At 37.3% G+C, this 17,366-nt stretch overlaps 1 protein-coding gene across 5 annotated transcripts in view; it reads left to right on the top strand.

Annotated features, from left to right (window-relative positions):
- ATP8A1 (ATPase phospholipid transporting 8A1) overlaps positions 1-17,366 on the top strand; it is a 98,895-nt gene that overhangs the window by 1,555 nt on the left and 79,974 nt on the right. For 3 of the 5 annotated variants that reach the window (XM_074541560.1, XM_074541558.1, XM_005490536.4), the window contains exons 2-6: positions 6,680-6,794; positions 7,968-8,067; positions 8,761-8,859; positions 11,859-11,904; positions 15,722-15,762. In XM_074541560.1, coding sequence (XP_074397661.1) covers positions 6,680-6,794; positions 7,968-8,067; positions 8,761-8,859; positions 11,859-11,904; positions 15,722-15,762 — 401 coding nt within the window. Of the gene's footprint in view, positions 1-6,679; positions 6,795-7,967; positions 8,068-8,760; positions 8,860-11,858; positions 11,905-15,721; positions 15,763-16,661; positions 16,736-17,366 lie in introns of all 5 variants that reach the window. The other 2 variants (XM_005490538.4, XM_005490537.4) reach the window with 1 other exon arrangement.

Genomic DNA, 17,366 nt, shown 5'->3' on the forward strand with positions numbered 1-17,366 from the left:
GGAGTTCTGCCTCTGCCTAGGAAATGTTAGTGGCAAAGAAATAGAAGGATGCATCTTTCTAAGAAGAAAGGGAGAAAGTACATCCTTTCAGGAACACTTCTGAAATGTGTTTACAGCCAGAGCAGCAGTCCTGTATACTCAGTGATTAGTAGTTGCACATAATGAGACTAGTTAAACGTCCAATTTTTCAGTGCTTAATTTCAATTCCTTTTCACTTACCCTTGTTCCAGACAATTGGTTTCACTGCAAGCTGAGGATTGCATAAATAAATTGGGAAGATGGATGCTCTCTTTAAAATTATCTAATTCCAGAACTCTTAATGGTTATTAATGGAATAAATGTGGTGTTCCCTAAAGGTAACTGGCTATCTAAGATTTACAATTGCAATAAAAGGAAAAAAAGAAAAAGTCTGGTTTATTTTTTCAAGGTTGAATGACTGTAAAGCAGTTAAACACTGGGTTTAAGAAGCTTACCAAAACTACTTTATTTAGGACTGACAGTAGGTATAAACCATCTTTTAAGAAACTTTTGCAAAATGCCATGATAGTTTTTTCATTATACCAGTTGAGTTGATTCTATATGACTCATACTGTACTTTACCATATATATAGTACTACTCAAAAAATTTTGAAATCTGTTTTCTTATTCTTATATTAATGTAACACTTAGTAATTAATTTGATCTATAGTTAGTCTTTGTTTAGATAAAATTCACAGTGAAACCAACATCAATTAGTCTCTTTTTTTTCTTTTTGGGATGAGTGATTCCAAGTCCAGTTACGCCATGCATTTAGACTACATAGTTGCCATTTCTAAATAGCTCTTTATAAATGCTACTGTTTTCTAAAACAGAGAACTTTTTTCTTTTTTTTTTTCTAAAACAGAGTGTTTTCTAAAACACTCTGCTGTGTATTTGACAGGGACATAAAGGAACTGTCAAACCCTAGTTCTGGCACCAGCCCAAGTCGCTTAGATAAGCACTATGCCAAGTGATGATAAAGCTTCTTTCAGAGAACTCTGCCAAAGTCTTACCCCAGTGCAGAGTTGTTACTGGCAGGGTCCCTCTGTGTTCTTGGAACACTGGAAATGCTGTAATCACAAACAACAGCTTCCATGACTTCTGTCATAGTGTGGACCATTCCTTAGCCTAAGACTTGTGGGGGTCTGACAGACAGGATTACTTGCCTTATTCTAGAATTTTTGTATTGTATCTTTGGGCTTAAATTCTGACTTTTCTCTCCTGTCACTGCATTAACTAATTCCTACTTCAGAGACCTTTTCCATGGATCATGAACTACCTTACCAGGCTGGCCTGCCTTGAACACCATCTCAGAAAGAACTAAGCTCTCTCTCTCACACGAAGAGATAGTGATAATGTTATTAGAAAAAAATCAAATGTTTTGCTCAGATGAAACAAACTGAATCAGAACTGTCAGAAGAATGTGCACATGTAGCATTCCCAAGAAGTGGTCCACAGTTGCACAGAAGAATTGACACTACAGTCTGTAAATGATTGCAAAATAAAAATTATAGGTGTTTTAAGGTCTGTCAGCCAACATGCTACCTGCATAGAGAAAAGAATTTGAGCAAAAAGGAACTACTAATTTTGTGCCATTCTTCCAAACCTCTGAAAATTCTTCCTGGCTGATGAAGGATAACGAAGCATGTTTTAATAGGTTTAATAGGTTTAACCATGTTTTAATAGGTTTTTGTGTCTGTTTTGTCCTGTTGCAAGAAGTAGGTGTTGCTTACCATTCTGAAGTGGGATGTGTATCAATTCTCTCTCAAGGCACAGAAGATCTGGCCCTCTTAAACAAATACAGGAAATTGGTGTCATGTATTCTGCAATTGCAAAACACAAGGGGAATTTTTTAGTAGTGTGGCCTACATAAAGCTTTATTAAATACAGTAACTAACTGTGGTTATTTTAGCTATATATAGCTTCACAGTTAATATATGCATCTATTAAATAATATGAAATTGGATCATTCAAGTAATTCTGTTTCTTTTGAGAGGTTCTGGGAAAGTGGAATTGTTCTTCTCAAGTCTTATTAGGGTTCTCTGAAGATTGAAGCATTAATCCCTTTCTTCTGTTTGTTGGTGAAGTTCAGTGAACTGAAATAGGTCATTGAGAAAGGACAGAGAGTTGAGATGCCATGATGCTGCCTACCAAAACTAGTAGGTAATAACTAGTTGTTGTTAGTGTTCTTGTACAAAATCTAGGTGAAGCTGAACTGGGGTAAAATGAGACATCTTTCACATGAAGAATATGTTTTGAAATTCTGTAGTGGTCATCAGATTGTCTTCAGCAGACTGTCAGTTTTTGTAGTGCCTGATGTAAGCTTTGGTATTTCTTCTTATGGTCTTTAGGACTATATAACATTTTACCAGATGTAGTGATCATTATAGTCACTTGTGTCTGGGGGTTATTTGTGCCAAGTGTGTTTTGATCCCAGTGTTTCACAACAGGGAAAAATCTTGGTTTAGTTCTAGACAGGCTTGGCCATCTCAGTGGTACCAGCAGGTCATTTAGATTTCCTTGTGTGCTCTGAATCCTCAGGAGAACAGAATGATGGGTCAGGTTCCCAGTGCCTATCCTGTCACTGAAACTCTGTCATGGCTTTGCAACAAATAATTCTGAAGGCACTTTCTTTTTCATAGTGATTCCATCTTTGAACTGTACCATGTGCTTCAGAAATATGAGCTAGCAAACAGACTATTCTGGCATTGGCTGGGATAGACTTCGTTTTCCTCCTAGCAGCAGATACAATGCTGTGTTTTGGATTTAGGCTGAGAATAATGCTGATAACACACTGATGTTTCAGCTGTTTCTGAGCAGCACTTACACTAAATCAAGGACTTGTCATCATCTCATGCTGCCCTGCTAGGGAGGAGGCTGGGAGTTCAGAAGGTAAAGGAGGGGACACAGCCAGAGCAGCTGCCTGCCATGACCAAAGGGATATCCCAGACCTTTTGGTTTTATGCTGAACAGCAAAACCAGGGAGAGCTGGCCGGGGGCTGGCAGCCTGCTGCTCAGGGACTGGATGGACATTGGTCAGTGGTTGGTGAGCAATTGTGCATTACTTGTTTTGTATGGTTTTTTATCATTATTTTCCCTTATTTTTCTCTCCTATTATGCTGTTTTTATCTCAGCTCATGAGTTTTACCTTTTTTTCTGATTCTCTGCCTCAGCACTTGGGGTAGGCAATTGAGTGACTATGTGGTGTTTATCTGGCTCCCAGGTTAAACCACAGCACTTAGTTGTGTAAGAGGTTCTTGGCTACAGCATCAGCTTTCAAAGGTTTTGAAAGCTCTACTTAGAGAATAAAAAAGATTTTTTTTTACAATGAAGAAGGGTGTATTAAAAGCCTTTTGGCAATTTGGTTGAGGGTTTTCTTTCCTTTCCTTTATTTCCATATTGTAGTATATGTGTATGTAACATTACAAACTTGTAGTGAAAATGAGACTGTTTGAAGGAATGAAAGCTGAAAGTCTTAAACTGCCCTACCTAAATGAAAAATTAGGGGTATGGAATTTACTGTTGTTGTTGAACTAATATAGAAACTTTTTAATCAAGACTGGATTAGGAGGAGTCCCTGCAAATATTGAGTGTTTCAAGAGAGATGCTTCTTCCAAATTTATTATTGGAATCAAAATATGGACTTCAACGGGTGCTCTTGTTGAAAGAAGCTCTAATTGGTTTGACGAGTGTTTGTTTGTTTCATTGGTTACTTATTTATTAGCAATTTGTTGTTATTGAAGATGTTATGGGTTTTTTTGCTGGGTTAGGCTGCCAAACACTCCTGGAGTGTTTTGTTGGCACCTGTAAAGTCTGTTAGGCTATCTGTCCTTCCTCTGAAGAGACTTCTTGAGACAAATACTGATGTTTGAATGTGTGTGCCTTTCATTGGGTAAGGAAGGAAATAGAAAAATTGCAGAGGTGAATGTAGTAGTGGGGGGTTCCTGTATCATAATAGAGTCTGTGAATTATGAATAGGAAATGGGATGAAAAAAAAAGTTTCTGCTGAGCCTTTTCTCAATGTGTGGAGACTTGACCTTGCAAAGTAGTGTCTGAAATGTATTTTGAATAGGTAAGAGGCAGTGTACTGGGCCAGTGGACTGGATAATGGCTTGGGTTTTGCCTAACACCTTTGCAAGCATTTATGAAACGTGCTAGAAATAAGCATTAAGTTTTCATATACAGCCCTAATTATCCTTGACATACTATACATTCTGATGTATTCAGTTGCATTATAATATATTTTAAGTGTCATTTTCTTGTTCTCATACAGAATGAACAGTGTATATTTAACAAGAAACTGCATACACACAGTATTGGTAGCAATCATCATTAAGACTTATGGTGAGTGATTTATCCTGTACCTGTTGGTACTTTACAAGCTCCAGCCTGAAGACTGCTTGGGCCTGTTGTCAGCAGTGTAGTGGCTGACTGGTTGACAAAACATTGGTGAAAAGCCTTTGGAGGGAAGAATACATTGGTGTCCCTTTTTACAGATGAAAGTTGGGATGCAGGCTGGCACAAGATTCTTCACAGAAGAATATACAGAAAGCTCAACTTTGACTGGCTAGTGGAGGCAGTGCTAGGATGTCAATGAGTCTAATAAAACTATTTCAAGTTAAGCACACACAGAATGAAGAATATACTGATGCCACTTCTCTGGCTAGTGTCACCAAGAAAATCTGGACCAAGTGAAGGAATCTCATTAACCAGTGAGACCAACCAGTTAAGATTAACTAGCTTAATGGCCTTGGTTTCCAATGATCACATCCTTCCAGCTCAAGATTGGTCCATCATAATGAGCACAAAATCAAGCCAAGGTGACAGAAGGACTGGGTGAAGCAAAGAATTTTCTTTGCTGTCCCACACAATATCCTTGTCTCTAGAGACACATGGATTTGATGAATGGACCACCCAGTGGATAAAGAAATGGCTGAATGGTTGCATTCCAAGAATTGCAGTCAACAGCTCAGTGGAAAGCAGTGACAGTTGGCATTCCTTAGGGGTCAGTATGGGAGCTGACTTTTTTCACATTTTGTCAGTGATTTAACAGTGAGATTGAGTGACCCCTCAGCAAGTCTGCTAACAATGCCAGCCTGTGTGATGTGGCTGACATGCTGGAGGGAAGGGATGTCATCCAGAGGGACCTTGACAGTCTTTAGAGGTGGCCTGTGTGAACCTCATGAAGTTCAACAAGGCCAAGTGCAAGGTCCTGCACCTGGGGCAGGGCAATCTCAAGCACAAATACAGGCTGTGTATGGACTGACAGTAGCCCTGAGGAGAAGGACTTGATGGTATTGGTGGACAAGAGGCTTCACAGGATTTGACAATGTGCATTTGGAATCCTGGGCTGCATGGGAAGAGGTGTGACCAGCAGGTGCAGGTGTCAGCACCTCGATGGGCAGATGGGTGCTTCTGCCCATCTTCTCTGTGCTTGTGAGACCCCACCTGGAGTACTGAATCCAGTTCTGGGGCCCCCAGCATAAGAAAGACATGGACCTATTGAAGCAAGTCCAGAGGAGGGCCACTAAGTTAATCACAGGGCTGGAACACGTGTGTGAAGACAGGCTGAGGGAGTTCAGCCTGAAGGAAAGAAGCCCAGAGGAGACCTTCTAGCAGCCTTGCAGTGTCTAAAGGAGGCCTGCAAGAAGGTTATAGAGGAACTTTTAACAAGGGCATTTATTGATAGGACAAGGAGAATGACATTAAGGAGGGTAGGTTTAGATTAGGTATTAGGAAGAAGATCTTTACTATAAGCATGGTAAGGCATTGAACAAGTTGCCTGGAGAGGTTGCAGACTCCCCATCCCTGGAAGTGTTCAAGACCAGGCTGGATGGTGTTCTGAGAAACCTGATTGACTGGAAGGTTCTCTGCCAATGACAGGAGGGTTGGAACTACATGATCTCTAAGGTTCCTTCCAAACCAAACCATTCTGTAAATTAGCAAGGAGTCCCTGACAAAGCTCGCATTTAAAAAGGTGAACCTACAAGAGGTCAAAGCAGCAGCAGGTGGCTGTAGAGGAGTAGAGAGAGGTGGTTTTAGGTGGCAAAGTCACGGCCTACCTGGGGTTTAACCTGGTGAGTGCCTTATAGATGCCATTCTTGTTCTCCTTGAGATGTAACAGCAGGAAGATGATGACAGAGAAGGGTGGTGCCTCTAGGCTACATGCCACAGGAAACCTGGAAACAAAAGACAGAATAGGATGCAGTAAACAGTGTCTTCTCCCCTTTGGTCTGTACTGGTAAGATCAGCTTTCAGGAGCTCCAGGTTCCTGATGCTAGTTGGAAAGTCCAAAACAAAAAAGACTTACCTTGGTGGAGAATGATCAGTTTAGGGAACAGTGAAACAAACTGGCAATACAAGAGTCCATGAACCTAATAAGATGCAATCACGAATGCAGAGGGAGCTGGCAGGTCTCACAGTTATGCCACTCTCAGTGATCTTTGCAAGGTAAGGATGGTCTGTGGGGAGTGTAGGTTTTTAATGAGCATCCTGAATATATAAAAATGACTTTTTTTGTTTTTTTAGGGGTCGTTACCTGTGAGAAATGCAAATACACTGTGTTCACATCCACAATAAATGTCCTTTTTGTCTCATGAAGTGCTTTGAATTTTGTGTAAGTAAATCTATTTATATGGAAAATCATGCTGTGTTTTTACAGGCTATGAGAAGACAGAGGATGTTTCAGAGAAAACTTCCCTAGCTGATCAAGAGGAAGTGAGAACTATATTCATCAATCAGCCCCAGCTAACCAAATTCTGCAATAATCATGTCAGGTATTAACAAAAATACCAGAGCATTGCATGCTGAATAGCAAAATTGAAAAGGTTTCATTAATTCTACTTCTGTCATTTCTCCTGGCCACCAATGACAGTCTTAGACACTGGAGGGAGGAATGAAGTGAGCTGAGGAGACAAATAAGCTGTTTCAGTTACAAACCTGACCTCCTGAATTTTTAAGAATTGAATGGGGAAGATACAGCTGGTTTACAGCTGTACCATCAATGTGTCCCTAGAGGATGTATTTGTTCTTCAGGTTTCAGTTGAGTTGATCTTTGAACCTATTCCTGGCAGCTGGATGCTGTACCTGAGCACAGCATTGCTTGTGCTTTGGAAACACTTGGCTTTTTCAGTCAGCCAGTTACAAAGATGCTGTGGTTGCCTGTGAGACTAGTTTTCAGTTTCAGGCTTTAGGGACTTTGTTGACGGTATTTTGTTTGCTTTTGATGAATTTTAAGTCATACAGTAAACACTCATAAGTAATGTGTGTTTAGATCTGATAACAGCCTCACTTCTGTTGTTAAAATTCAAAGGAAATGAAAATCAGAGATACCTCTGTCCCAAGTAGGTGTATTTTCTGAAGGTAGCTTTGAAAATGTGCAGAAATTTTGTAGACATTGAGAATAATGGAGGGGGGCGGATTTCCATGGCCTTGAGAAACTTTAGATGCTGTTTCTTGGTGTATAGAACTTCTCCTCCTGTCTTGTGCTTGGTTACAGAGTAGAGGGCTTTTGCAGGATACATTCATTCCTCCCTTGACAGTTTTATGCAAGGTCAAAGTAAATATGACTGACTTCAAAATAAGTTAAAATATTCTTACAGGCCTTTTGCTTTAAAGTTTTTTTTTCCATGATTGTTTTTACATATATTGTTTTAGAACCATAGAGGGTGGTGGTCTGTTCTTAAATAGATGTAAAAGGCTGACAGAGAGATGGGAGCTCAAACATTTTTTGAGGACTTAGCAGAGATTGTTTTGCTAGGATTGCTAGGATAAATTTGATTATCTTCTTCCAGGCTAGCAAAAGCACACTTAATATCCAGTATTTATCAGTTTAGAATCAAAAAGAAAACTGTTTTGTTTGAAAGCTTCTATAACTAAAAGGGAAAGAATACATTTGAAGAAGTTTTTGTTCTGTAATAATAGCATGTGTTTTTGTCTCTTCCTCTCAGCACTGCAAAGTACAACATAATCACATTCCTGCCAAGGTTCCTTTATTCCCAGTTCAGAAGAGCTGCTAATGCATTTTTTCTTTTTATTGCATTGCTTCAGGTAAGATCAACAATAGGATCCTAATGTTTTAAACTTGTTAAGAGACCATTAATATTATAGACAGAGATACTGAGATACTTGAGATTGCTCTACTGTTCTTTCCAAGGTAGCTGGCCTATCAGAACAGCTGTATCATGTAGACATATCTTTAATAAAATGCTTGGGTTTGTGGCTTTCTTGCTCCCTGAAGATAACAAAATGCACAGAAATGTTTTTCTGTAAAACAGGTTAAGTATAGCTGAAATGCTGTCAAAAAGACTTGTGAGAAGAAAATTCCATTTAAAAATATCTGGCATATACAGAAAACTGTTGCTTGTAGTGCATTTCTTCTAGAGGGTAATGTCTAAAAACATACTGAGCTATATGAACAAAAATCTAAATTGGAAAGTTTAGTTATATTTTATAAATGCCTATTTTAATTCAGTTTGAAACAGAAAAGGAAGGTGAATATTCTGCAAACACTGAAACCTTTGGAAATAGTACCATTGAACACTGTACTGCTTAAAGTGCAGATGTTCTTTTATTGTATCAGCTGCTTCTGAATTGAAGACTATAAAGCTCTCTTGGAAATAATTAACACTGAGTCTAAGAAGTGAATTCACATGTCTTTATTTGCATAGAAAGTACTGCTTCTTGCATTAAAAATTTTTTCAACCAGCAATGCAAAATATTTTTTCTCTTTTTTTTTAATAGCAAATACCTGATGTATCACCAACAGGACGCTACACAACATTGGTCCCTCTCTTATTTATTTTAGCTGTAGCTGCAGTGAAGGAGATAATAGAGGATATTGTAAGTATTTAATAGCAATAGTTTGTAAATAGCTATCATATTTTTCATTTATAATATTACAAAAATGTTTCTTGGTTGTCAAATCCAGATCCAAGCATTTGATGCACCTCTTTATTTCTAATGTCACTTGCATAAAAACTTTAGTTTCACTGTTGTGACTTTTCATAGTTTTTTTTAACAAATAGGGAATAGGCCATTTCAGTTTTTTTCCTGTTGCTCCAGTCCAGTACAATTAACTGTTTGCATTTCCTAAATGTTATGATTTTCCTGGTGGTACATGTGATCTGCTGACTCCTGATGGCCAGGAACAGACATAGGTCTTTGTTAGGCACCTATGCTAGGCTTTCCTAGGCTCTTTCTAGTCCCTGTCTGTGGTAGTGGTTGTTTTGCTTTCTTCTTGCATTGAAAGAAAATTTTAACACAGAGGCATATATTCTGATTTATTTTATTTTGAGGGAAAGAAAGTAATTTCAGTCTCTGTTTCACTTCATACAAAAGATGGTGGGGTTTTCTGAGTACCTTTTTGCACTCTCTTCACTAAAACTGTATGATAGAAACCTGTCTCTCTAACTTGCTTAAAATAATTTAGTCTTTTAATTGATGCCTTTTGTATCTAAGGAATTAAAGTAATGTTAATTATTTACCAAATCACTCTATATAGTAAGAATTTATTTATCTGCTGTTGTTTTATTTTAGTTCTGCAGGTATGTTAGGGGGACAAGACATTAGATATGTCATGATACCGCAGTGTCTTGTCCACTAGAGGAGTAGTGTTCCTGTTTGTGGGCTCTTCTCTTTGAGTTTTGGAAAGGGTTGCAGGTAGTGTAGTCTTTCCTTGCACACAAATAGTAAGCTGCCTGGGAGCTCCAGATTTATTGTGTTTGAGCAGAATTACAATGCATATGCAGAAACATGACCAAGGGGAAGAGTGTTGAGCTGCAAAGGAGGTTTGGGATGGAGAGTTCTTGGTCCTGTGTTGCCCTTATTGATTGGTTTTCTCCTCAGTTACTTCTGTGAATGGATGATAGGCAAGATATTGGCTCCCTAGGTTGTATGAAGCTCCTGGATCACAGAGTTAAGGGGTCCTGCAAGACACAATGAGGTTTATGTTAAATATTTTTCTTCTATTTGGCATTTCTAGCTTTTTCTGCCTTACAGTCAGGTTCTCCTTAAATGCCTTTGTTGCTTTCTCTTTACATAAACAAAACCCCTTGTAAAAAAAAGCCATAAAATCAATTCACGTTCTTCTAGATATTTTTAACCATTCTGCTGATAATGCTTACAGACTTACACCATCTGTCAGTGTCTAGGCAAATATAAAACTGAAGCTGCTGCTACTGTACAAAGTGTCCTTTTTAAAATTACCTCATCCAGTCGCTTTTCTTTTGTTATTTATTTCTACCATTTGCTCTTTGTAACTTGAAGTGTACAGTTTGGTGTGGCAGGGGAGAAAGACAGGGATCAGGTATGGTGGGTTTTGCATATACCAGCTAAATAAAGTTCTCATTACCAAATGCTACAGAGATACTAAAACCAACACAGCTGTACCATTTTCTTGCTGAGAAAGCTGACCACTTTTTGCGTAGTAAAATATTCAAAGTGTTTTCCCTTAACCATTAATTTTCATTATGTCTCAGTTTTTTTACACAGTGAAATAGCTAGGAGCTCCATAAATGGTGATCTTCATCTAATATTAAAGCTTTTGGATGGGAACCTTGTATACTGATAATAACAAATACGCTTGTCAAAATAATACTTTTAGCTCAACAACCAAATGTTTCTCTTTCTGGAATGAAATACCAAGTAGAAAAAGATGTTAGCAGAAGATACTATTCATACACAGCATGTGTTTTCCATATATTCTTCAAAGGTGCTAGCAGGATTTGTGACATGCAGTGTTAGATTGCCAGCTGGTTCCAATAAATTGCACCTGTCACACCTCAGAAAGCACTGAATATTCACCTTTTCAAAATGGAGGAGATTCACCCTGTAGGCAAATAGACATCTGCTATGGTCAAGTTAGGCTTTCCCTTTGATCAAAGGTTATTTATCTGTACAGTCAGACATCTTTTCGAAAGGAGAAACTGCTGGTTATCTATGAAAATCTAGGAAAAATAATATTTCAATTTTGCAAAGTTTCGAGGTGACCTTTTAAGAGCTGCTAGCTCAGAGTCAAATCAACATTTTATTGGCAATAAATCACTCAAGTATCTTGACGTATTTTTCTTCCATTTTACAAAATTGCTTCTGATTTTGTTTGTATCACAAAGGCATGAATTCTGAACATCTGTTTGAAAAGTGTACCTAAACCAGTTAATTCTACTTAAATTAATTTTATAAAATGTGTTCCTGCTCAGGAAAAACTGAGTTCGTGAATCCTAAATAGTGTGTTTAAACTAGTACTCTCCTAAGCTTTTTGTTTCTGAGTTTGGTCATACCTTGAAAATGCTGGCTGTTAGTAGCTGTATCAAAAGATTACTGTCAAAAGATGTCTCACAGCTATATTAAAACTGAGGAGCCTCTTTGTCGGGGGTGTGCTGTTGATTTTTTATTTGTTTGTCTGTTACTGTTGTTGAAGTCTGCAGGCAGCTTTGTAGAAGTGGAGTCATTATGTTTACACAGTCATTGCCTGACTTCAGGTGTCTGTGTGAGACCCTCAGATGAAGAATTGTTCAATGATTTTTGCTGTGGTAGAGTCATCTCCCAGTTCCAGGAAAGGACAAAGTTACAGCATTGAAATGCACCAGTTCCTTATGTAAGGAACTTGTCCAGATAGAGATTGCCCACATGAAAGGATATTTTAGTACAGTACAATTAGCCTGGAACTGGATGTGACTTTCCTGCATAACTATGCAAGTAATTAATAGTTCTGTTTAAATACTTGTGTGGTTTAGTGAATAGATGAGTAGGAGGGGCTAATAGATGGGGTTTTTGTTAGAAGTATGAAAGCTTTATCTTATCAACAAAAGTCTTTAACCACTCTGCCTTTTTTAATTTAGAAAAGACATAAAGCTGATAATGCGGTGAACAAGAAACAAACTCAAGGTAAGAAATCTTTTAATCTTTTTAGGGGAGTTGTTGAATTTTTGCACATGGTAGTAATACAACTCAAACTGCTGACATAATTGAGTGGGAAATCACATGTGCAGATTACTTAAAAATTTCTAAGGTAAACAGTTGAACTAATAATTTGCAGTGATGTTATCCCTACAAAATAGAATATGTTCTAGATTAAGGTTGTGAGGTTCCTAAGAAACTTGAGCATTTATTCATTTAGCACAGGTGATGATATCACTATTAGAAGATTGTAATCACCTGTCTATTTAATGGACCTACATTATATTTGTACTCAGAAATGCAGACTTTTAATTATCATTTTTTTTCAGCCAGCAATAGGAAGGAAGCATCAAAAGAATAGAACTGTCTTTCTATGCTGCTTCAAAACTGTGGATAAACACTAATGGAGTTATTTTGGATTTGATTTGTTGGGGTTTTTTATTAAATCAATCCCTAACCAAAATATTGGCATGTAGTTTTTTTAATAGATTTTGGTAAAATATAAAACTGGGATTATTTTAGCTCAGAAATTGAGGGAGCTATTAGTATATCCTAAACATGTTTGTCAGGTAGTATGTCAAAATTTAGTTCCTGCTTTACTGCTCTTCAGCTTTTCATGTTACTTGTTCTGAGGTAGATCTCTCTTGATGGAATCAATCCTGTTTTTATAAACAGGAGGAGGAATGACTGTCATGTGAATTTGATTCCAGAGTATACAAAAAATACCACAAAGAGAAAAATCTTACATGGAATCCTTTTAAATATATAATAAAAATAACGATTATTTTTTTTAGGGAGAAATGTAGTCATCACTTAAAAATTTGTGTAGCACTGCTTAATACTGGAAACATAAATCTTAAAGCCTACCTAAATTGTATGTAAAATTTAGGGAGGCTTGGATGGCAGGATAGCTTAGGAAATTACTGAGCATGTAGAAATTACTGAGCTCAATAGCAGGTATGGAGAGATTAGGGTGAGGAAACAAAACTGTTGACTGAAATCACAGAAACAGAAATCTCCAGAGGCCTGGAGAAACAGATAATCTATAAGCAATACATAAAAAGCAAAGGAAGACTTAATATTGACATCCAAAATTCTTTCATCAACCACTCATAGCTTTTGAGATTACAAACAGTTTTGGTTGCAGTGAAATCCTAAAATGCCTTTTTAATTTTTCTTTTTGTCCACAGTATACAAAGTTTTAATAAAAGGCTTGTTTTACTCTATTTTCTGACTCTTCTTCTTGGTTACCTCTCATCAGAGTCTTTGGTAACTGTTCCTAGAATTCCTGCGTGTTCCATGTGTGCAGAAGAGTATCTGGGGAGTTAAATGTGTGATAAGGATAAATGAAATACTGCTCACACTGAGAAACACATTTCTTAAGCTCATGAAGGATTCACGCATTCTGACAAATCAATTTTTAAATATATTGTCAAGTACAATCTATTGTCATAGCAATAATTAAAAAGTTAATCAGTATGGTACTCTCTTACTTTGTTTTCATGTATTCAGCAGTTCTGTGCCCCTGGAAAGCAGCCATGTGCATAGTACATTGTATGTGCAGCTCCACCTTTGGTTGCCTTTTAAACACAGAGAATTGTTAGTGAAATGACCTGAGCATGTGTAGATTCTGTATATGGGTCCCCATCCAACTTTCTGTTCCTTAATAATGATCTGTATCTCAGTCAGCTATTAGTAATTAACTTTCTAAAAGTTTACTATAAAAAAACCTTTTGCAAAAGATTTGAATGTATTAGGCTGCATTGGGGATCGTTTTTTGTTGCCTCAGGCTGCGTACATGTGTGATACAGGAGGACACCATCAGATATTCTGACAGGATGAAATCTGCATTTCTGTAGTTTGGTGAAGCAGCCTTCTGTAGGGCAGATGGAAAATGCTTTCAAAAATTAGTTGTTTGAGAAAGCTGAAAAGTGGGAGATGCAAATGAAAAAGGCTGCAGAAGACTTTATGGTGCTAGTTCTCTAACCATTATATAAAAGGTGCATAACAACATCACTTCTCTTTTTGTTCTCATAAGAAAATGGATTTAACTGAATGTTAGTGTGTGTTAATTGTCCTTAAAAGCCCACCCGATCAAAGGTTAGGGTTGCAGTACTCTTGAGATTTCAGGTGGCTCAGCATGTTTTCATGAGTCTGACTCACCTGTTTTTGAGCTGATTTTAACCAGTTAAAAAAAGAAACAAAGAAACAAATCCAGAAAGAAAAAATGGTGTCCTTCCATGGGGTGGATTAAACTGGCTCATCAAAGGGCCCAGCAAACCCTGGAGGCTGCATGCACAAAGCAGTGAGAGCAAGCACCTTGGCATGGGGTGATGTCAGGACAGGACCTTCCCTCTGCAGGCAGAATCCTCCTCTTACAGAGCCCCTGGCCACAGCTGGTGACATACTTATATTTCAGACCTGCAGAGCTCCAGTGGCAGTTATTAAACTGCAACTGTTTGTGAAAAGTAGTTGTCTGGACTGCTGCAAGGTATATTTTTAATTCTTGTCAATTCTTTCATGTAATTGGTGCCATGGCCCCATCAGTATTGCTGTATTGTAAGCTGTGTTGCTGACACAAGGGGATGGAAGTAGGTAATTGGCATCACAATTATCAAAGGTCTTGGATTCCTTAGGACAGTGTTACAACCAGTCATCATGCTGAATCTATAGTTTTACCAGTGGAGAGAAATTGTTTGTCAAAATAAAACTTTGTATAATGATCAGCTGGTTGGTGAGGCAGTCTTTAAAATATCTTGCTTGCTGTCAGAAAGGGAGACTGCCCCATCTACCATTGCCCTGAGCATATCAACACTAATAAATTTGGGGAAGGAAGGGGAAGACTTACTAAGCAGGTTAAGTAATGATTGCAGATATCATTAAGATTCACAAGAAGAGGAGTCAGTCTGGACAGAGCCTCCAAGAAGACTTAAATGTAAAGGCCATGTGTAGTCCCAGATTTTGATCCACTGTTTTGAAATCAGCATACTCTTGTGTAAGAATTTGGTTGTGATTGGGAACTGAGGCTTCCTGATGGTTTGAAAGCTGGAAAACACAGTGAAAGGGTGCAATCAAAGTTATCTGAGTATTGATACATAGCAATGTTTCTTTTTCTTTTTGCACGTCCATTTTCAGTAACTGGGGCTAAAAAACCATTATCTTTGTTATTCTCTGAAAATACAATCTTGGCAATTAACTGGCAACTTGTATCATAATAGTAACTCGTAAAACTAGGATAGTGGACTGTGGTTAAAATATTAATTGTTACTACCAGGGAAAAACTATACTAAATACTACTCTAAATAGCATGGGGTATTTTCAGGATATTTGTGGAGGAGGTGACTGTAGGGATCCTTGAGTTCTCTGATATCCCAAAAACAACAGAGAAGATAAACTGTAGTGAGCCTCCTGGCACTTCTAATGAAAACTGAATATATTCCTCTCGCAACCCCTGTCCCCCATAATTTCAAAACTCTTTAACTTCAGAACTTTTTATTCCAGTTACTGATTTATTTTGGAAAACACATTATCATAAAATCTATATCAGATTTATTTGATTCTCAAGTCCTGTAAAATCTTCTGATTGACTTTGTAATAAGATTCAATGGCACAAAAACTATTATCAAGGATACGTGCTGTATATTTGAAATGCTTGATCTGAATTCATAGAAACAAGGCACGCTCTAAAATATTATGTAAATCAGATGTGTCTGCATGGCTTTTCATAAGGAATATAGCATATACCTGTAAACTGCAGTTAGATTGTACGACTGGAAAATTCTTTATTTTTTTCCTTTTCTTTTAGTACTACGAAATGGTGCTTGGGAGATTGTCCACTGGGAAAAGGTGTGTGTCTGTATTGGTCACTTTTAGAGCATAATGCATATTTAATATTTGTTTTATTTCTCCATGTAATTTTTAATGATAAAAATAACTGATATTATGGGAAATGTATAATCTCCTGCATTTTATTTTTTCCTTTTTGATATTTGTCTCTCAAAACGTACTTTGAAGTCAAGTCAGTTTTGATGGCATGAATTCAAGCTGGTCAAGGTCAGTGGGAATAAGCTGAATAATATGATGGCTGAGGCAAAATCACTCACTTCCTTATTATAATGTGGTTTGCCAAGGCAGAAACTTCTGTATGGAAACTAGTTACTTCCTGTATTTGTTGAATTTCATTGGCTTAAATCATGAGAACTTTAAAGGCATATGTGCAGTGATACCTCAAGCAAGGGACTCCTAAAGGTATCTTTCAAGAACTAAGAGTTATGCTATCATCTAGTCACTTCGTTTTAATGGTTTCCATACGTGAAAACTTGAAGAAAATTTGATCCACCATAATTTGGAGGCAAGGTTCAGATGAAATTGGCTTATACCTTTGAAGAAGCAAGGATATAGTGTGATGCAACAAAGCTGTGGTCTTGGGTCAGAATAATTTCTTCTTTAATTCAAATTCAGTCTTTCAGTAAAGTATTTTACAAAACCGGCAAAATTAATGACATGCATAGAGAAGGCTATTAAAGATTAGGCTTATTTAGCTAATTAGGCTTACTAAAGATTAGATTTCCAAAGAGTTGGAGTAACTTTTGGCAGAACTCCAGCTGTACAATCTAACTTCTCTAAGTGTGTGCGTTTCTAACAGTCTTGCTAGCAAATTCAGCAGGTAAATATTTACTGTGCTTAAAACAAGGGTATAATACATTTTGTTTGAGACCATTAACCAATTCCCAGTTTTCTTTCAGGTAGATGTTGGAGATATAGTTATAATAAAAGGCAAAGAGTATATACCTGCTGACACTGTACTGCTCTCATCAAGGTAGAGATGCCCACTGATACTTATAGTGTAGAGGCTGGTTTCTCTACCCTGCATTTATTTATTTATTTGTGATTGCTCCAAGGAAATAAAGAATAAACAAAAGAGCTGCTGTTCTGAAGTGTAGTCTTGTGTTCATTTGGTCATGTGTCATTTAAAGCAATGGGTTTTTTTTTTCAACTGTGAAAATTGCAGTTTTGAAATTACACAGGCATTCAATTTACTCCTAAGAAAAATGTAGTATGTTAATTTTGTTGCTGAATATAATACAAAAAAGGCTGGTTCTCTGTCTAAAAATTGGACTTCAACTGCCATATTTAGCCATGTTGGCTTTTTCATATGTACCCAACAAATTTCATCCCATAAGTAAATTGAAATTGATGTATTGCAGGGAACAGAAATGGTTTCTAAATTATATAGTCTCCAGTTTGATAATTGAATCATGGAAAAAAGTAAACATGATATGTGAATCATCAAATTAGTACTTATCTGAACACTCACTTTATTATCTAATATATATATATTATGGATAATTTCATCAGTTGGAAGCAAGACTTAATTTTTAGTATGTCATGCTGTGACCCTTTTTACATGGACAATCACAGATTGTTTATCATCATTTCCTTGGACAGTT

This window comes from Zonotrichia albicollis, chromosome 5 (assembly GCF_047830755.1).
Source record: "Zonotrichia albicollis isolate bZonAlb1 chromosome 5, bZonAlb1.hap1, whole genome shotgun sequence".
Classification (NCBI taxonomy): domain Eukaryota; kingdom Metazoa; phylum Chordata; class Aves; order Passeriformes; family Passerellidae; genus Zonotrichia; species Zonotrichia albicollis.